At 45.6% G+C, this 21,944-nt stretch overlaps 1 protein-coding gene across 2 annotated transcripts in view; it reads right to left on the bottom strand.

The window, feature by feature from the left end:
• CSTPP1 (centriolar satellite-associated tubulin polyglutamylase complex regulator 1) overlaps positions 1–1,288 on the bottom strand; it is a 220,925-nt gene extending 219,637 nt beyond the window's left edge. Inside the window, exon 1 of one of the 2 annotated variants that reach the window (XM_010334111.3) lies at positions 1,125–1,288. In XM_010334111.3, the coding sequence (XP_010332413.1) occupies positions 1,125–1,246 (122 nt within the window). In that variant the 5' untranslated portion in view covers positions 1,247–1,288. The remainder of the gene's footprint in view (positions 1–1,124) is intronic. The other variant, XM_003920053.3, reaches the window with a different exon arrangement.
• Between the last annotated feature and the right edge of the window lie 20,656 nt (positions 1,289–21,944).

Genomic DNA, 21,944 nt, shown 5'->3' with positions numbered 1-21,944 from the left:
TAGTCAATTTTCTGTAAACTTAAAACTTGTCTAAAAAAAAAAAGTCAGGCCGGGCGCGGTGGCTCAAGCCTGTAATCCCAGCACTTTGGGAGGCCGAGGTGGGTGGATCACGAGGTCGAGAGATCAAGACCATCCTGGTCAACATGGTGAAACCCCGTCTCTACTAAAAATACAAAAAACTAGCTGGGCGTGGTGGCGCGTGCCTGTAATCCCAGCTACTCAGGAGGCTGAGGCAGGAGAATTGCCTGAGCCCAGGAGGCGGAGGTTGCGGTGAGCCGAGATCGCACCATTGTACTCCAGCCTGTGTAACAAGAGCGAAACTCCGTCTCAAAAAAAAAAAAAAAAAAAAAAAAGAAGTCTATGAATTATTTAAAATGTGTATTGTGTGCATATGTGTGTGTGCATATCCATATGGGCGTGTACCTTTTTCATTCATTAAATGCCTTATACACTAAAGATGCTCAACAAAGTACAACATACACAGTCTTAGCTCAAGAGCTAAGTCAAGATTTCAAGTTCCGGAGTGGGCAAATCCGGTTCTGATCCTAGTGCTATCATTTTCTAGCTGTGTGGCCTAACTTATGCCAAGTTACCTCTTCAGCCCCAGTTTCTCCACCTGCAAAACTGGAAGAAAACACAGTAATTTCTCCTAGGGCTGTTGAGACATTCAAATAAAGAATAATGGATGCAAAATGCTTAGCACAGTGCCTAATGAAAAAGAAAAGCTGGAAATGTTCGCTGCCGCTGTAACAGTAAGACAGTTATTGACGAAATGACTGATTTGGCATTTGAATTTCCAAGGTTATTCTTACTCCACTACCAGCATATCAATAATACCCCAACAGGGCCCCAAACCCTTAACTCCAACCTGACCCACGTTGAACACAATCCTCATTGCCCGAGTTCCAGCCCCTACACTGCAGACATTCTTTACTCCCCAGGTGTTTTTTTCCTCCCCACTGGGCCTTACAGGCTCAGGCCCTGGAACCCCCGCCTCTCCGCCCCTCCCCATTCCACCCGGACCCGATCCCACTCAGACCCCGCCCCCGCCCCCGCCTCCTCCCAGACCCCGGCCTAATTCGTCTGCAAGTCTTTTTTGCCCCAAAGCTGAAGGGGACACCTACCCAGATACTCGTAGTCCGGCAGGGCTAGGCGCTCCGGACTCAGCATCCTTTGACCCGGGTAGCTTCAGAGCTCCAGCTCTCCGGCTTCCGGAACCCAGGTTGCCGTCTCTCTTCGTTACCATGGCACCCACGCGGCGGGAGGGGGGCGGGACCCGGAGGCGGTGTCACACAAACCGTCTCCGTGTCGCAAAGTGGAGCTGGCCACTCAAGTTCCGGGGGCAGTCGCTTCACGACGGTCCAGGTTTCTCTGGACTCCCATTCTTGAAGACTTGGTTTTAGAGGAATCGGAGATGCAGAATTCTTTTGAATCCGTTGATTCACGATGTCGAAGAATTACTGTCGGCCGCCCATATACGCAGTTTCTGAATTTCATAACTATCCCTGCTTTTATTCAGTGATCGTGACTCAATAACAGCCCCCACCCTTTGGCCCCCATAAACACTTAGTATCCCGTTACCTATTTCTATCTCTTTGGTATTTACTGTCTTAAATTGCTGCCACGTGCTTACGTATGCCTATGCCCTAGCTGCTTCCAGAGGTCAGGAGTGGGTCTTTCATGCCTATGACTGCTGGATACACAAAAGGTGCTCATGAAGTCCTCTGAGATCATTGCCGTTTCTTCTCCGTTCTGGCTCTGTCGCCCAGGCTGGAGTCCAGCGGCGCGATCTCGGCTCGTGGCAACCTCCGCCTCCAGGGTTCAAGCGATTCTCCTGCCTCAGCCTCCCGAGTAGCTGGGAATACAGGCGACCGCCACTACGCCTGGCTAATTTTTTGTATTTTTAGTAGAGACGGGGTTCCGCCATGTGGGCCAGGCTGGTCTCGAATTCCTGACCTCAGGTGATCTGCCTGCCTCGGCCTCCCAAAGTGCTGGGATTATAGGCGTGAGCCACTGTGCCTGGTCTCAATTCCTTTTCACTTTTGGTTCTTCTATTTTATTTATTTATTTATTTATTTATTTATTTTATTTTATTTATTTTTTTGAGACAGAGTTTCATTCTTGTTACCCAGGCTGGAGTGCAATGGCGCGATCTCGGCTCACCGCAACCTCCGCCTCCTGGGTTCAGGCAATTCTCCTGCCTCAGCCTCCTGAGTAGCTGGGATTACAGGCACTCACCACCATGCCCAACTAATTTTTGTATTTTTAGTAGAGACGGGGTTTCACCATGTTGACCAGGATGGTCTTGATCTCTTGACCTCGTGATCCACCCGCCTCGGCCTCCCAAAGTGCTGGGATTACAGGCGTGAGCCACCGCGCCCGGCTATTTTTTTTTTTTTTTTTTTTTTTGAGACGGAGTCTCACTCTGTTGCCCAGGCTGGAGTGCAGTGTCATGATCTTGGCTCACTGCAATCTCTGCCTCCCGGGTTCAAGCAATTCTCCTGCCTCAGCCTCCCAAGTAGCTGGGACTACAGGCGCATGCCACCACGCCCGACTTTTTAGTAGAGACGGTTTCACTGTGTCAGCCAGGATGGGCTTGATCTCCTGACCTCGTGAACCACCCACCTCGGCCTCCTGAAGTGCTGGGATGACAGGCGTGAGCCACCACACCTGGCCTCTTTCTATTCCTAGCCCTTACTATTTGGTACCCTTCCCAAGTGTCTTTCCTTTTTCTTACCAAGACATTTCACTTGAGTGGGAGGGGCTGCAGAAACCAGGACACCAGTTAGATTTTTTTCCCCCATATGCCCAATTGCTCACTTCTCCTTTAAGAGAATATTCAATGGTTTTCAATTTCCGAAATATTTCTTTTTGCCCCTCTCTGTTCCTGACAACAGGTCAGAGATCTGTAGCACTTGACACAGTGCAGACCTAGCAGAAAAAGCCACTGTGTCCTCACTTTTTTAGTGCCCTCCCCCTCCAACAAGGTGAGGTTTGTGAAAAAGACACAACGAAAACAAAATCAAGCTATCAAAGGAATGACTGGGAAACCAGTAGACCACCTACACTGGGAGGAAAAGGAAAGAGGAGGTTCTTCCCTTTGTGTTCAGAGTGGCCTATTCTTAGCCTCCTCCAGCAAGGAGCCTCAAACCTCCTAATTCTTGCTTTCCCTTAAAATTGTATATGTGTCTCAATTCTAGGCTCCTGTGAGTCACTCTAAGTTTGGATGTGGTGAGGATAAAAGGACAGAGCCAAACTAAGAGCAGAGCTTAGTGTCTTGAGCAATGAATTTACTAATTTGATATTTGGTGTGAAGTCCAACGAATCTGATTTTTTTTTTTAATTGCCTTCTTCTCTGCTTCCCCCATGCAGCTTGAGGATATGAGAGGTTCATATGTTACATAACTGTGGCTTTTTACTATTTTATTAATAAGGTAATACCATAGTAATTATTAAGAATGATAATTTTGGCTGGGCACAGTGGCTCATGCCTGTACTCCAAGCACTTTGTGAGGCTGAGGCGGGCGGATCACCAGGTCAGGAGTTAGAGACCAGCCTGGCCAATGTGGTGAAACCCTGTCTCTACTAAAAATACAAAAAAAAATAAGCCAGGCATGGTGGCAGCCACCTGTACTTCCAGCTACTCGTGAGGCTGAGGCAGAAGAATCAGTTGAACCTGGGAGGTAGAGGTTGCAGTGAGCCGAGATTGCAACATTACACTCCAGCCTGGGCAACAGAGCAAGATTCTGTCTCAAAAAAAAAAAAAAAAAAAAAAAAAAAAAAAAAAAAAAAAGTGGTAATTTTACTTTATTCCCAAGCAACTTGTAGCCATTTGCAGACAATCTTATTTGTCCTCATAAAAACTTTCTAAGGCACTTTTCCCTTTTCTAACTAGGGAAACTGAGGCACAGGTCACACCAGGGACTTGTCTAGTGACTTGTCTAACATCATGCAGCCACACAGTGGTAGAGCTGGAACTGGATCTCAGCTATCCCAACATCCAGGCTAGTGGTCTGACCACTAAACCACACAGTCTCTTTTTTTAGGGTTTGTTGACCTGGTTTTTATTTATTTATTTTTCCTTTTCCTCTGCCCTGCTAGCAACTGGAAGCTCCCAGATAGAAGAAGATAATGTTGAGTCCAGGCTGAACATTTGACATCGTCATTGGTGGAGCATTATCCTGGGACTTGCCGGGTGCTGGCTGCTGGGGTCTGTGTGGTGGAGCTGGGAACCAGCCCCAAGAATATAGCTTTGTTTGGGCATTAACCCATTTGTGGTTATAATAATGATAAGTTTCAGCACCAGTGGCGCCCGACTGTTAATGACTCAAAGAAAGCTAAATAAGAACAAGATGTCATCTCTGGAGTAATTTGTAGGTTTTTCCTACAGTTCCATCCCTTCCATAAAAATCCGAAGGATCCTTGTCTTCAAAGTCAGTCTTCCACTCTGAATGTCCTCAACAGTCTATTGAGGAGAAGGACTTAGAAAAGAGTAGGAGGTTGCTAGAGTAAGGCTTCACAAAAATTTTGAGTTTCACCGAAATAACAGGTGGCCTTACTGGTAGTGGAATGACTGACTGTTTACATTTTTCTTCTTTGTATTTTTCTGTAGTCTTAAATTTTTCTATAATAGGCATGTATTATAACCTGAAAACAAACAAAAATAAATGAGTGGCATGAAAATCTTTAAAACATTTCAAGTAGATGTGATGACCTTCCAGATAGAGTTTGTTTTTTTCCCAAAGAGAAGCCACTGCTAGATTTCTCTTCTGTCACAGATTACATGATAATAGATTTTGGAAACACATTGGTTGTTGAGGACATTTTTCAATGAAACATACACTACATCAGTCTTTTTTTTTTTTTTTTTTTTTTTTTTAAATTTTAAGATGGGGTTTCACATGATGGCCAGGCTGGTCTTGAACTCCTGACCTCAGGTGATCCACCAACCTCGGCCTCCCAAAGTGCTAGGATTACAGGCGTGAGCCACCGCACCCAGCCTACATCAGTCTTAAGAAGAGTAGAAATACATAAGAGTTGTTAAAATCAAGTGTATTTTTTGTGACTTCAATGTAAAAGAAAGAAAACAAAAATGTGAGCCTTTCATCTAAATTGGGTTCTTATCATAATGTATTTCTTAAAAATTTACCAAAAAAATATTACCCAGGTAAATTGGTAAGTCAGAAGACAAATCCACAATCTTGAAAAGAGGCAAGAGGCAAGTGATCAAAAATAGAGAGCATTGATCTATTGATCAAAAATAGAGAGCATTAGATGTTAAAGGCAGTACTACAGCATGAGGGATGTAAATATCAAATTCTGAACAATAAGAAAAACACCCACAAGGCAGAGAATATATTGAGACTGTTTTCTGTTTTGTTTGTTTGTTTTTTGAGACAGAGTCTCACTCCATCATCCAGAAAGGATTGCAATGGCACTATCTTTGCTCACTGCAACCTCTGCCTCCCAGGTTCAAGTTATTCTCCTGCCCCAGCCTCCCGAGTAGTTGGGACTACAGGTGTGCACCACCATGCCTGGCTAATTTTTGTATTTTTATTGAAGATGGGGTTTTGCCATGTTGCCCAGGCTGGTCTCGAACTCCTGACTTCAAGTGATCCACCCACCTCTTATAAAATGGTATAAATAACCATGTATAAAATGCCCAGACTAGGTATGGTGGCTCATGCCTAGAGTTCCAGCACTTTGGGAGGCCAAGGCAAGAGGACTGCTTTAGCCCAGGAGTTTGAGATCAGCCTGGACAACATATGGAGACCCATCTCTACAAAAAATATTTTTAAAAATAAATAATTAAGATAATAAAAAAATAATAATAAAATAATAAAAAACTAAAAACTAGCCAGGTATGATGGCACACACTTAAAGTCCCAGCTACTTGGTAGGCTGAGATGGGAGGATAACTTGAGCCCAAGAGTTCAAGGCTGCAGTGAGCCGTGGTCATGCCACTGCATTTCAGGCTAACGGAGGGAGACCCTGTCTCTGAAAAACAAACAGACTGGGTGCAGTGGCTCCCAAAGTGCTGGGATTACAGACATGAGCCACCACATCCAGCCTTTACATATATAGAGAGAGTTTACCCTCTGTTACCCAGGCTGAAGTGCAGTGGCACAATCACAACTATAATTCACTGTAGCCTGGAATTCTTGGGCTCAAGTAATCTTTCCACCTCAGCCTCCTGAGTAGCTGGGACCACTGGTACATGCCACCACACCCAGATAATATTTTTATTTTTGTAGAGACAGAGCCTTGCTACGTTGTCCAGGCTGGTTTTGAATTCCTGAGCTCAAATGATCCTCCTGCCTCAGTCTCCCAACGTGCTGGGATTACAGGCCTTAGCCACTGCATCCAGCTGAGACATCAAGTATCAGATTATAATTTCTGATTTTATAATGAGAAAATTATTTAATAGACATATCTGGCTCTGCAGAAGACCTGTTAAGAGATTGATAAGGCAACCAGGCACAGTGGCTCATGCCTATAATCCCAGCACTTTGGGAGGCCAAGGCGGGCAGATCACCTGAGGTCGGGAATTCGAGACTAGCCTGACCAACATAATGAAACTCCATCTCTTCTAAAAATACAAAATTAGTCGGGTGTGGTCAAGCATGCCTGTAATCCCAGCTACTCAGGAGGCTAAGGCAAGAGAATTGCTTGAACTCGGGAGGCCGAGGTTGTAGAGAGCTGAGATTGCACCATTGCACTCCAGTCTGGGCAACTCCATCTCAAAAAAAAAAAAAACTCCATCTCAAAAAAAAAAAAAAAAAAAAAAAAAAACGGAGAGAGAAAGAGACAGACTGATAGGGAAGAAAATCCTCCCTATAATTAAAGACTATAGAAAAGTGAACCATGAATACACTAAAAAGTTTTAAACTTCAAGGAAGCAATAAGGAAACAATAAATGCAGGCTGGTTTATTGCTATAAAATAGGTTCAAGAAACTAGGACAAGCTTTTATCAACTCATCAAGCAGAAAAGATGCTAAAGGCAAAGTAGCTGCTAAGAAATGCAGGTCATGAAATTCATGCTGAGCTATGAGGCTGTACTTGAAAGACTTACCTATCTTCCACAAGGGCACAGTAGAAACTAAGTGTGATGCCACTGTCTGGGATTCATATGCTTAAATTAAAAGTGCTATTTATAGAAGAGTCATTTCGGACTGCCACAAGCCATTAGACCAGAGCTTTGGAGTAATTTGCAAAGAAAAAGAAATATTCACAAACTCTTGGGCAGTTAAGAATAACTAATGCATCATAAGAACATGGTTAAGGGGCTATGGCTTAAATTGAACTGAAGTTCAAAGGTCATTATGGACTGTACCTTCTTGTTATTGTTTTTCAAATGTGGCAAAGAGTTGCAAATTACACATTCATATAGTTGGGTGGGGTGATTTACTGATTCTTCTTGACAGCCCACAAAAACTAGTTATGCCTTCTTCTCCCCTAGAGTATGCACTTTTCTTTTTTCTTTTTTTTTTTAAAGATGGGGTTTCACCATGATGGCCAGGCTGGTCTTGAACTCCTGACCTCAGGTGATCCACCCACTTCGGCCTCCCAAAGTGCTAGGATGACAGGTGTGAGCCACAGCACCCAGCGAGTATGCACTTTTATAACCATTTATGTCTTTTTAAAAAAATTCTTGGCCCGGTGCGGTGGCTCACGCCTGTCATCCCAGCATTTTGGGAGGCTGAGGAGGGTGGATCAAGAGGTCAGGAGTTCAGGCCGGGCGCGGCGGCTCAAGCCTGTAATCCCAGCACTTTGGGAGGCCGAGGCGGGTGGATCACGAGGTCGAGAGATCGAGACCATCCTGGTCAACATGGTGAAACCCCGTCTCTACTAAAAATACAAAAAATTAGCTGGACATGGTGGCGCGTGCCTGTAATCCCAGCTACTGAGGAAGCTGAGGCAGGAGAATTGCCTGAGCCCAGGAGGCGGAGGTTGCGGTGAGCCGAGATCGGGCCATTGCACTCCAGCCTGGGTAACAAGAGCGAAACTCTGTCTCAAAAAAAAAAAAAACACCAAAACAAAACAAAACAAAACAAAACAAAACAAAACAAAGAGGTCAGGAGTTCAAGACCAGCCTGGCCAAGATGTTGAAACCCCATCTCTACTAAAAATACAAAAAATTAGCTGAGCACAGTGCTGGGCACCTGTAATCCTGCTACTCAGGTGGCTGAGGCAGGAGAATCACTTGAACCCAGGGGACAGAGTTTGCAGTGAGCCAAGATTGCGCTGCTGTTCTCCAGCCTGGAACAGAGTGAGATTCTGTCTCAGGAAAAAAAAAAAAAAAAAAATTCTTCCTACTAGATTGTGAGTTCTATGAGGGCAGACAGTCTTCATTCATTTTTAAATTTCTGGGACCATGTGCAGTGCCTGCAGAAAGCAATTATACAATAAATTTCTGTTAAATTAATTTGCTTCCCTCTAGATTAGAAGTTTAGAAAACAAAGACCAACCGCCCAATAGGATTTATGGGTGCCTCATGGCAATCAATTCATTAAAAAATTGTATTAAAGAGCCGGGCGCGGTGGCTCAAGCCTGTAATCCCAGCACTTTGGGAGGCCGAGGCGGGTGGATCACAAGGTCGAGAGATCGAGACCATCCTGGTCAACATGGTGAAACCCCGTCTCTACTAAAAATACAAAAAACTAGCTGGGCGTGGTGGCGCGTGCCTGTAATCCCAGCTACTCAGGAGGCTGAGGCATGAGAATTGCCTGAGCCCAGGTGGCGGAGGTTGCGGTGAGCCGAGATCGCGCCATTGCACTCCAGCCTGGGTAACAAGAGCGAAACTCCGTCTCAAAAAAAAAAAAAAAAAAAAAAAATTGTATTAAAGAAAAAGGTGGCCAGGCATGGTGGCTCACACCTGTAATCCCAGCTGCTCAAGAGGCTGAGGTGAGAGGATCGACTGATCCTGGGGTGATCACACCACTGCGCTCCAACCTGGAGTGAGACCCTATCTCCAAAAACAAAAACCAAAAGCAAAAAAAAGGCCAGAAAAACACAAGGCATCATTGAGAAAGACATTAAAAGTCAATCAGAAAACACTGGCAAATCCTTCCTACACCTAAATAACCATGTATGAAATGCCCGGACCAGGCATAATGGCTCATGCCTTTAGTCCCAGCACTTTGGGAGGCCAAGGCAAGAGGATTGCTTTAGCCCAGTAGTTTGCAACCAGCCTGGACAAGATAGAGAGATCCATCTCTACAAAAAATATTTTTAAAAATAAGGAGTTCGAGCCGGGCGCGGTGGCTCAAGCCTGTAATCCCAGCACTTTGGGAGGCCGAGGCGGGTGGATCACGAGGTCAGGAGATCGAGACCATCCTCGTCAACATGGTGAAACCCCGTCTCTACCAAAAATACAAAAAATTAGCTGGGCATGGTGGCACGTGCCTGTAATCCCAGCTACTCAGGAGGCTGACGCAGGAGAATTGCCTGAACCCGGGAGGCGGAGGTTGCGGTGAGCCGAGATCACGCCATTGCACTCCAGCCTGGGTAACAAGAGCGAAACTCCGTCTCAAAAAAAAAAAAAAAAAAAAAAAAAAAAAAAAAAAAAAAAAAAAAAAAAAAAGGAGTTCGAGGCTGCAGTGAGCAGTGATCGTGCTACTGCATTTCAGCCTGGATAACAGAGTGAGACCCTTTCTCTAAAAAACAAACAGGCTAGATGCGGTGGCTCACGCCTGTAATCCTAGCATTTTGGGAGGCTGAGGCGGGTGGTTCACAAGGTCAGGAGTTTGAGACCAGCCTGACCAACATGGTGAAACCCTGTCTCTACTAAAAATACAAAAATTAGCCAGGCCTGGTGGCGTGTGCCTGTAATCTCAGTTACTCAGGAGGCTGAGGCAAGAGAATCGCTTGAACCTGGGAGGTGGAGGTTGCAGTGAGCCAAGATCTCACCACTGCACTCCAGCCTGGGTAACAGAGCGAGACTCCATCTCAAAAACAAAAACAAACAAACAAACAACCCAAACAAACAAACAAATGCCCAGAAAAAAGTAACTAACAACAGTGTTAGAGAGAATGTTTCGTGTACATCAGAGAATTCGTTCGGAAGGATGAGAGGGAATGTGCTAGATATCAAATTTAGGATATGAACTGGGAGTTCCCAAATTTCAGAATCTTAGGACAAGAAGCTGGAATCTCTGTGCCTATTTTTTTCTTTCTCCCCTAAACCATCCTCTACACTGTCACAAGAGTGCATTATTCTAAAATTCAAATTTGACCATGATACTCCCTTACTTAAAAAGTGTTGCTGCCGGGCGCGGTGGCTCAAGCCTGTAATCCCAGCACTTTGGGAGGCCGAGGCGGGTGGATCACAAGGTCGAGAGATCGAGACCAACCTGGTCAACATGGTGAAACCCCGTCTCTACTAAACATACAAAAAATTAGCTGGGCATGGTGGCACGTGCCTGTAATCCCAGCTACTCAGGAGGCTGAGGCAGGAGAATTGCCTGAACCCAGGAGGCGGAGGTTGCAGTGAGCCGAGATCGTGCCATTGCACTCCAGCCTGGGTAAGAAGAGCGAAACTCCGTCTCAAAAAAAAAAAAAAAGTGTTGCTAATAGGAGGCTGAGGCAGGAGAATTGCCTGAGCCCAGGAGGCGGAGGTTGCGGTGAGCCGAGATCGTGCCATTGCACTCCAGCCTGGGTAACAAGAGCGAAACTCCGTCTCAAAAAAAAAAAAAAAAAAAAAAAGTGTTGCTAGGCAAGGCACAGAGGCTTACACCTGTAATCCCAGCACTTTGGGAGGCTGAGGTGGGAGGATCACTTGAGGATAGCAGTTTGAGATCAACCTGATCAACATAGTGAGATATCGTCTCTACATTAAAAACAAAAACAAAAACAAAAAAAAAAGCCGGGCACAATGGCTCACGTCTGTAATCCCAGCACTTCGGGAGGCTGAGGCCGGAAGACCACCTAAGGTCGGGAGTTCAAGACCAGCCTGACCAACATGAAGAAACCCTGTCTCTATTACCAATACAAAAATTAGCTGGGTGTGGTGGTGCATGCCTGTAGTCCCAGCTACTTGGAAGGCTAAGGCAGGAGAATTGCTTGAACTGGGGAGGAGGAGGTTGTGGTGAGCTGAGATCACCCCATTGCATTAAAGCCTGGACAACAAGACTGAAATTCCATCTCATAAAAAAAAAAAATTTAAAAAATTAAAAAAATGTTGCAGCTGGGCACGGTGGCTCACGCCTGTAATCCCAGCACTTTGGGAGGCTGAGGGAGGTGGATCACTTGAGGTCAGGAGTTCGTGACCAGCCAGGCCAACATACTGAAACCTCATCTCTTTCACAAAAAAAAAAAAAAAAAAAATGTTACTACTGACTCATCACTACCAGGAAGAAGCAAAACTTCCCATGCAAACATATAAATCCCTTATGCTTTGGTCCCAGCCTCATCTTCCAGCCATCTCACCACTCACTGTTCTCTACATACTTACACATACAGCCATGCTTTCCTGCTCAATATGCCCCAACATACTGAGCTCTTTCACATCCTTTGCTTTGGTGTAAACTTTCTGTCTAGAATGCACCTTTACCATATTTTCTGCCTAGTAAAGTACACATCCTTTTTTTTTTTTTTTTTAGATTTAAGACAGGGTTTCACCATGTTGGTCAGGCTACTCTTGAACTCCCGACCTCAGGTGATCCGCCCGCCTTGGCCTCCAGAGTGCTTGGATTACAGGCATGAGCCACCACACCCGGCCAGCTACACATTCTTTAAAACCTAGGTATGGCTGGGCACAGTAGCTTATGCCTGTAATCCCAGCACTTTGGGAGGCCAAAGGAGGTGAGCGGCTTGAGCTTAGAAGTTCAAGACCAGCAACATGGCAAAACCCCATCTCTACCAAAATTACGATAATCGGATGTGGTGCCATGCACCTGTAGCTCCAGCTACTTGGGAGACTGGGGCAGGAGGATTGTTTGAGCTGAGGAGGTGGAGGTTGCAGTGAGCTGTGGTTGTACCACTGCACTCCAGCCTGGGTGACAGAGTCAGACCTTTCCCCACCTCAAAAGAAAAGAAAAGAAATGACCTAGGCTTAATGTCACCACATCGATGAGTCCTCATTCAATTTCCCAAGGGGCCAGTGAATACCTGATATGTACCTGTATTTTAGCATTGACCATATTCTTTATTTATTTGTTTGCCTGGGTATTGCTCCTCTTGGACTGAGAATTGTTCACGGCCAGGGATCATGCTTTATTTGTTGTTATAATCTTCCCACTACCCAGAAAGACAGAAGTATTTGTCAAAAGTCTGTATTAGTTCGGTTTCATGCTGCTGATAAAGACATACCTGATACTGGGAACCAAAAGAGGTTTAATTGGATTTACAGTTCCATGTGGCTGGGGAGGCCTCAGAATCATGGCTGGAGGAGAAAGGCACTTTTATGGAGGCTACAGTGCTGTGATTGCACCTATGAATAGCCCCTGATCTCCAGCCTGAGCAATATAGTGAGAGCCTATCCCTAAAAAATAAAAATAATTTTAGAAAAAGAAAACCAGATGTAAACCTACTACCTAGCCCATCTCTCTACTGGGAAAATGTATCATTCTGATTGTCTAGAGTCAAAGGTATAAGAAGAATAGAAAGATGAATTTAAAAAATAAAAATAGTACAATCCCTCCCTAGGACTTGGTGGGAACTCTGTCACTGCTCATTGAATAAACAGATACAAAAAATATAAAGGGCATTTAATTCAGAAACAATTTTCAGTAATAGTTGGTTATTAAGAGGTCCCCTCTCTTAGGCGGATCACTTGAGGTCAGGAGTTTGAGACCACTCTGGCCAACACCGTGAAACTCCGTCTCTACTAAAAATACAAAAATTAGTTGGGTATGGTGGAGCGTGCCTGTAGTCCTAGCTACTAGCGAGGCTGAAGCAGGAGAATTGCTTGAGGCTCACACCAGAGGTTGCAGTGAGCTGAGATTGCGCCACTGCACTCCAGCCTGGGCTACACAGCAAGACTTCATTTCAAAAAGAACAAAAAGAAACAGATCCCCTCTCTGCTTTCCTTAATCACCCTATGTTCTTCTAGACACAGAAGGTATTGATTATTCTCCAAACATGGCAGCCACTTGCAAGACATTATGTTTCTGCTTATGCCATTTCTTCCATCTGGAATATGTGCCCCCTCCTCAATTTTTCCTTTATTTACATGGTGAAATTCCCCCCACCTTTAATGCCCAGCTACTCCAAACTTGAAGGTCCTCTCTTCTCTGTTTCCACAGTCCTTTTTACATTACTTCTATTGCACTATCATTGCTTCTGAAACCTTCCTCTCCTCTAGATTGTGAGCTGCTTTTTTTTTTGAGATGGAGTTTCACTCTTGTTACCCAGGCTGGAGTGCAATGGCGTGATCTTGGCTCACCGCAACCTCCGCCTCCTGGGTTCAGGCAATTCTCCTGCCTCAGCCTCCCAAGTAGCTGGGACTACAGGCGTGCACCACCATGCCCAGCTAATTTTTGTATTTTTAGTAGAGACAGGGTTTCACCATGTTGACCAGGATGGTCTTGATTTCTTGACCTCATGATCCACCCGCCTCGGCCTCCCAAAGTGCTGGGATTATAGGCATGAGCCTCCGCGCCCTGCCGATTGTGAGCTTCTTAACGTTATGAAGCCTAACTTTTTTTTTTTTTTTTTTTTCTGAGACAGGGTCTCCCACTGTTGCCCAGGCTGAAGTACAGTGGCATGATCACAGTTTACTGCAGCCTCAACCCTCCCAGCCCAAGGCATCCTCCCAGCTCAGCCTCCTGGGTAACTGGGAATTCAGACATGCACCACTATATCTGATGAATTTTTTTTTTTTCCAAAATGGGGTCTCCTTGCCTTGCCCAGGCTGGTCTCAGACACCTGGCCTCAAGTGATCTGCCTTTGGCCTCCCAAAATACTGGGATTACAGGTGTGAGCCACCACACATGGCCCTATGGACCCTATCTTACTCATCTTTGTATTTCCCCAGCCCTAGCTAACTGTCCGGTTTTCATTCCTTTACCAAAAATTTATTCAGCAATATGTGTTAAGCATTATTCATAGGTGCTGGAGAATTAAAAAAAAAAATCCCTGCTTCTTTGGAGCTTGTCTACTAGTGATGAGATAGACAAATATAAACACACAACAACAAACAAGAGTATTTCAAAGAATAATAAACGCTGTGGAGAAAATAAAATAGAATAAAGGCAGGAAATGAGAATGAGGCAACTTTAGGGTGGTAAGGTGAGACATCTCTGAAGGTGAGGCTTCTATGAGGTCATGATATTGAGCTGAGACCAGTCACAGGAAGAGTCTAGGGGAACAGCATTAGACTTCTTTTTTCAGACAGGGTCTCCCTCTGTCACCCAGGCTGGAGGAAGTGGCATGATATAGGCTCACTGGAACCTCCGCCTCCTGGCCTTAAGTGATTCTCCTGCCTCAGCCTCCCGAGTAGCTGGGACTCCTGCCTCAGCTTCCCAAGAAGCTGGGATTACAGGTGTGCGCCACCACACCTGGCTAATTTGTGTGTGTGTGTGTGTGTTTTTTTTTTTTTTTTTTAGTAGAGATGGGGTTTTGCCATGTTGGCCAGGCTGGTCTCAAAGTCCTGGCCTCAAGTGATCCACCTACCTTGGTCTCCCAAAGTGCTGGGATTACAGGTGTGAGTCACTGCGCCTGGCCTAGGGGAACAGCATTTGAAGAGAAAGAGACAGCACGTGCTCAAGTTGTAGGACAGAAACGATGGCAAGTTGCAGAAGTGAAAGGAAGCCAGCGTGGCTAGAGCAGAATGAGTGAGAGCAAAAGTGATCAAAGAAGTAAGCAGGGCCGGGTGCAGTAGCTCACACCTGTAATCCCAGCACTGGTCAGTGTGGCAAAGCCCCATCTCTACTAAAAATACAAAAATTAGCTGGACATGGTGACGCATGCCTGTAATCCCAGCTACTCAGGAGGCTGAGGCAGGAGAATTGCTTGAACCCAGGAGGCAGAGGTTGCAGTGAGCCGAGATCACACTATTGCACTGCAGGCTTGGCAAAGAGCAAGACTTTGTCTCAAAAAATAAAAGAAGTAAGCAGATGTCAGGTCATGAAGACCTTGAAGGTCACATGAGAGGTAAGAATTTTCTTCTAAGTGTAACAGGAAGGCATTGGAACATTTTAAAGCCATGATCTGAGTATTCTTTTTTTTTTTCTTTTTATTTATTTATTTTTTTTGAGACAGGGTTTCACTCTGTCACCCAAGCTAGAGTGCAGTGGGAGATCATGGCTCATTGCAGCCTCAACTTCCTGGGCGCAGGTGATTCTCCCACCTCCGCTTCCTGGGTAGCTGAGACTACAGGAACATGTCACCATGCCTGGCTATTTTTTTTTTTTTTTTTTTTTTTTTTGTAGAGACGAGGTTTCACCATGTTTCTCAAACTGGTTTCGAACTCCTAGGCTCAAGCAATCCTCCCACCTTGGCCTCCAAAGTCCTCGGATTACAGGCATGGTCACTGTGCCAGACCTTGAGTTATATTTTTTAAAAAGTCACTGTGGTTTCTGTGCAGAGAACAAATTATGAAGGGGCAAGTGTGAAACAGGCCATTTACATAGATGCTTCATTCATATTTGTTATTATTATTATTTTTTGAGACGGAGTTTCGCTCTTATTACCCAGGCTGGAGTGCAATGGCGTGATCTTGGCTCACTGCAACCTCCGCCTCCTGGGTTCAGGCAATTCTCCTGCCTCAGCTTCCTGAGTAGCTGGGATTACAGGAACACGCCACCATGCCCAGCTAATTTTTAAAATATTTTTAGTAGAGACGGGGTTTCACCATGTTGACCAGGACGGTCTCGATCTCTTGACCTCATGATCCACCCACCTCGGCCTCCCAAAGTGCTGGGATTACAGGCTTGAGCCACCACGCCTGGCCATATTTGTTATTAAATGAGCACTTATTCATTGATCTGTTTACCCCACCATTCTGAATATATCATTACTATTAAAAGAAGCAAGACATACTGAGCTATTCACTGCAGAGACTCTATTTATATGTGCCAGGTATATGAATATCAGGCTTCTAGGAGATCAAAATATGCTAGACAGCCCCACCTTTCAGGGTGTGCCCCAAGTTAGGCCAGGGATCTGAATCAGCCATATGCCCCAGATCCTGACTGGAGAACCACTGCTGAGCTGGAACATGAAAAATATTGGCACTAGAAATGGTGGCATGAAGGGTTTGCAACTAAAGCAAGCACAGGGGCTGGGTGAGGTGGCTCACGCCTGTAATCCCAGCACTTTGGGAGGCCGAGGCAGGTGGATCGCGAGGTCGAGATCAAGACCATCCTGGTCAACATGGTGAAACCCCATCTCTACTAAAAATACAAAAAAATTAGCTGGGCATGGTGGCACATGCCTGTAATCCCAGCTACTCAGGAGGCTGAGGCAGGAGAATTGCCTGAACCCAGGAGGCGGAGGTTGCGGTGAGCCAAGATCGTGCCATTGCACTCCAGCCTGGGTAACAAGAGCGAAACTCCGTCTCAAAAAAAAAAAAAAAAAAAGCAAACCTGTTGCTTAAAGTTAGTAAAACCTTTCCTTACATCCGATGGAGTCTTTCCTGGCTTGTAGCCTTTGCACGCATTGTTCCTTCTGCCTGGAAGGCCTCTTTACCCACTCCTAGCCCAATGGCTCTTACTCAGCTTGGGTGTCAGTGCCTCTGGCAGGCCTTCCTCAAACCCCCAAATCTTTTTTTTTTTTTTTTTGAGATGGGGTTTGGCTCTTGTTACCCAGGCTGGAGTGCAATGGCACGATCTCGGCTCACCGCAACCTCCGCCTCCTGGGTTCAAGCAATTCTCCTGCCTCAGCCTCCCTAGTAGCTGGGACTACAGGCGTGCGCCACCATGCCCAGCTAATTTTTGTATTTTTAGTAGAGACGGGGTTTCACCATGTTGACCAGGATGGTCTCGATCTCTTGACCTCGTGATCCACCCGCCTAGGCCTCCCAAAGTGCTGGGATTACAGGCTTGAGCCATCGCGCCCGGCCTCAAACCCCCAAATCTAAATCCAGTCTTTCCTTTCATAGAACCCTGTACTTCTGCCTCAAAGCCTCTAACATTTGTAACCTCAAATTCATTTGTGGGAGCACTGTTTAAATGCCTCTACATACTTGCAGCTGCCTTCAACCATCAGACTGTAAGTTCCAGGGACCCAGTTATATTTATTTGTTCATCACTGCCTCAGAGTGCCTGGCACATAATACACCTTTTGTAAGTAGTTATTGAGTAAGCGAATCCTGAAACTAACCCTCTCTAAAGCAAATAGGTGTAGGACTCTATTAGTGCCCTTAGCTGTGCTTTCTCTTCTAAAGTTTTCAGAACTGGCCGGGCATGGTGGCTCATGCCTGTAATTCCGGCACTTTGGGAAGCCAAGGTGGGCAGATCACCCGAGGTCAGGAGTTGAAGACCAGTCTGGACAACATAGTAAAACACTGTCTCTACTAATAATAAAAAATAAAAAAATTATCCTGGTGTTTTGGCACACTCCTGTAATCCCAACTACTCTGGAGGCTGAGGCACAAGAGAATCCCTTGAACCCAGGAGGCAGAGGTTGCGGTGAACTGAGATCAGGCCACTACTTTCCAACCTGGGGCCCAGAGTGAGACTCTGTCTCAAAAAGAAAAAAAAAAGAAAAAGAAAACTTGCCTCCTTTCACATTGCCTTCTTTTTTTTTTTTTTGAGATGGAGTTTCACTCGTTACCCAGGCTGGAGTGCAATGGAGCGATCTCAGCTCACTGCAACCTCCGCCTCCTGGGTTCAGGCAATTCTCCTGCCTCAGCCTCCCGAGTAGCTGGGATTACAGGCACGCACCACCATGCTAATTTTTTGTATTTTTACTAGAGATGGGGTTTCACCATGTTGACCAGGATGGTCTCGATCTCTTGACCTCATGATCCACCCTCCTCAGCCTCCCAAAGTGCTGGGATTACAGGCGTGAGCCACTGCGCCCGGCCACATTGCCTTCAACAAGAAAGTGATTCTGGAAAGAGGATATAGTAATTCTTTGCAGTTTTATGTTTTTAATCTTATAAAGCAGTTTCTCAACCTTGGGACTATGAACATTTGGGGATGGATAATTCTTTGTTGTGGGGGCTGCCCTTCTCACTGTAGAATGTTAAGCAGCATCTTTGGCCTCTACTCATTAGATGCCAGTAACATTGACTCCCAAAAATTGCCTGGTGCGGTGATGCACACCTGTAGCTCCAGCTACTTGGGAGGCTGAGGCAGGAGGCTTGAGGCCAGGAGTTCGAAGCAGCAGTGTGCTGTGGTTGTGTCTGTGAATAGCCACTGCACTCCAGCCTTGGTAACATAGTGAGACCCTGTCTCTCAAAGAAAAAGCATGGTGGCTTACATCTGTAATCCCAGCATTTTGGAAGGTCGAGGTAGGAGGATCACCTGAAACCAGGAGTTCAAGACCAGCCTGGTCAACATGGTGAAACCCCGTCTCTACTAAAAAGTCAGGCAGGGTGGTGCACACCTGTAATTCCACCTATTCAGGAGGCTGAGGTAGGAGAATTTCTTGAATCCAGGAGGTGGAGGTTGCAGTGAGCCAAGATCACACCATTGCACTATGGCCTAGATGACAGAGTAAGATTATGTCTAAATAAAAAATAATAAAATAAAATGGAAGAAGAAAAGAAAGAGAGAAAGGAAGGAGAGGGAGGGAAAAAGGAAGGAAGGAAGGAAGGAAAGAAGGAAAGAAAGAAGAAAGGAAGGATGTCTTTAGATATTGCCCCATGCCTGCAGATTCACCTGTGGTTGAGAGCCACTGTGCTGAAGTGTGAAACTTCAGGCCTTATTTTGTTGTAGAAGAATTACATATAGAAATTCAGGTAATTGGCCAGGCGCGGTGGCTCAAGCCTGTAATTCCAGCACTTTGGGAGGCTGAGGTGGGTGGATCACGAGGTCAAGAGATTGAGACCATCCTGGTCAACATGGTGAAACCCCATCTCTACAAAAAATACAAAAAAAAAAAAAAAAAAAAAAAAAAAAATTAGCTGGGCATGGTGGTGCATGCCTGTAATCCCAGCTACTCAGGAGGCTGAGGCAGGAGAATTGCCTGAACCCAGGAGGTGGAGGTTGTGGTGAGCCGAGATCGCGCCATTGCACTCTAGCCTGGGTAACAAGAGCGAAACTCCGTCTCAAAAAAAGAAAGAAAAGAAAGAAAGAAAGAAAGAAAGAAGTTCAGGTAATTGAATGATTCCTGGATTATAAGAGAATTCTACCAACCCAGTTGGATCAAAATAGTGCCCACTTCTCTCTTGTTTCCGTAGCACTCCCTGTGTTTTCTTTGTAAAGCCCATTAGTGATGGTCCAGTTCAGGGCAATATTCTGATCTTGGAAATTCAGACCCCTGGCTGGTCCTGGAAAGATGAAGGAAGGGGTGGTGTTTCTGAGGAAACCAAGGCCTCTGAGACCCCTCTGAAATTGGCAGTCCCCTACAACTTTTCCAGGGGCATGTCCCAGAGGACAATGAAAGGGAGACAAACAGCCCATTCTGGCATGCTTTTCAGGATCTCTCACTCCAAACAAGAAAGTCTGAGAGGCCTGGTAAAAATAAATATGGCTTAGTACTCCTGGCACAAGAGCAGTTTCTGACAGCCAAGACTTAACTCACCCTAGGGGGTGACCCAGGCAGGGACTATGCACGAAGTTAGTTTCTTATCCATTGATATTCCCAGTGACTCACAGCAGCCAGTGGTGGCTCTGTGCACCAGAACTGTGCTGAACCGTGGGGAAGGACTTGGGATGCACATAGGAAACAGTCTCTCGAGCTGAGTCAGACAGGGACAGCGAGCCTCTCGTTTCTTCTCCAGTTCCAGAAAAACAACACAAATCATGCCTCTGGAAAGGAACCTGTCCTTTGCATACAGAGTGGAAACTGTTTGTAAGTTCTTAATCCCCTAACGTTGAAAGTATGGGGACCGCCTGTCCTGGATTTTTTGGGACAACTGTATTCACTCTACCACATGTGTCTAGTTTTCCATTGGAAAAAAAAATATGGTCTCCAGAATCCCAAGGTCTTTCTCAACAGATTTAAAAGCAAGTCTTCATAAGCAACATATGAAACCCTGAGACCAACCAAACCTACATTAAGAAATGGGAGGTGGGGCAGGGTGCGGTGGCTCATGCATGTAATCTCAGCACTTTGGGAGGCTGTGGCAGGTCGATCACCTGAAGTCAGGAGTTTGAGACCATCCCGACCAACATGGTGAAACCCCATCTCTACTAAAAATACAAAATTATTCTGGCTTGGTGGTGCCTGCCTGTAATTCCAGCTACTAGGGAGGCTGAGGCAGGAGAATCGCTTGAACTGGGGAGGCGGAGATTGCAGTGAGCCAAGATTGAGCCACTGCACTCCAGCCTGGGCAACAAGAGCGAAACTGCATCTCAAAACAAACAAACAAAAAAGGCTAGCCGGGTGCGGTGGCTCAGGCCTGTAATCCCAGCACTTTGGGAGGCTGAGGCGGGTGGATCACGAGGTCAAGAGATCGAGACCATCCTGGTCAACATAGTGAAACCCCGTCTGTGCTAAAAATACAAAAAATTAGCTGAGCATGGTGGTATGTGCCTGTAATCCCAGCTACTCAGGAGGCTGAAGCAGGAGAATTGCCTGAACCCAGGAGGCGGAGGTTGCGGTGAGCCAAGATTGCACCATTGCACTCCAGCCTGGGTAACAAGAGCGAAACTCCGTCTCAAAAAAAAAAAAAAAAAGAAAAAGAAAAAGAAAAAAGAAAAAAAAGTCCAGCACAGTAGCTCACCCCTGTAATCCCAGGACTTTGGGAGGCTGAGGTGGATGGATTGAGATCACCCTGGCCAACATAATGAAACTCCGTCTCCACTAAAAATACAAAAATTAGCCGGGTATGGTGGTATGTGCCTGTAATCCGAGCTAATCGGGAGGCTGAGGCAGGAGAATCGCTTGAACCCGGGAGGCGGAGGTTTCAGTGGGCTGAGATCGCGCCACTGCACTCCAGTCTGGGCGACAGAGCGAGACTCTGCCTCAAAAAAAAGAAAGAAAGAAAGAAAGAAAGAAGAAAGAAATGGGAGATGGGAAAGAGGGTCCTGAGGAATCAGCCTCTACTTTTTACTTTTTTTTATCCTGGATTTTTGGCTATGATAACTGATGGAGGCCAGAAAGGTCGACAGTCATTCCTAGCTCTAGGATCATGTAAACCTGACCTGACTCTACTGCCGCCTTCAGTCAGCAAGAAGAACTACACACCCAGAAAAGGCCTCGGTATTAGTTACCATGGTGATGCTAGTTCAACCACATTGTATCAGGGTAAAATTTTCAGACAAAATAATGTGGAAAACTGCAAGGAGTTAACACTTCACATCTTTTGTTGTTGTTGCTGTTGCAAAGTACGGTTCGTGTTAGCTTTGGTCAAAGATGGTAATTTGAAGTGAAAGCATTGAAAACAAGCAAGGATGAAATGTCAATGTATCCACTCGGAGAAATCTAGTAACCACTTTGCACTATGCCAAATTACTTTCCCTTAGCTAACCAGGACATTTGGGTCTCCCTGACTCTATATACTGGTGAGGAAAGTGAATTAATGAAATCCATAGACGATCCAAAGCCAGGAAATGTTGGCACATCAGCGGGGAGGGAAAAAAACGATACACTGGGCCATCAGAAATTTGGGGATTTGGGGATTTGGGCAAAAGGAACAAAACAAGATTTAACCTGGAAAAATGGAAGGTGGTGAAATTAACCCGTATTACCAATATGCATCAGAGAAGGTAGACCACAAAAGTAAGGAAAACTAGAGACAAGTTTATGATTTTACGTAGTAAATCAAAAGTTAAATCTTGACGGAGGGCCCTACAGATGGGAGCTGGAAAGAGGCTGAGGGCTTTGTGGGAGTGCAGCTGCCCTTGAGGATTTCTTTCCTGACCCCCTCCCTTCCTTGTCAGGATCAGAA

This window comes from Saimiri boliviensis, chromosome 6 (genome assembly GCF_048565385.1).
Source record: "Saimiri boliviensis isolate mSaiBol1 chromosome 6, mSaiBol1.pri, whole genome shotgun sequence".
Taxonomy (NCBI): domain Eukaryota; kingdom Metazoa; phylum Chordata; class Mammalia; order Primates; family Cebidae; genus Saimiri; species Saimiri boliviensis.
Note: the sequence above shows the minus strand (reverse complement) of the source record. Positions and strands in the feature narration are given on the sequence as shown.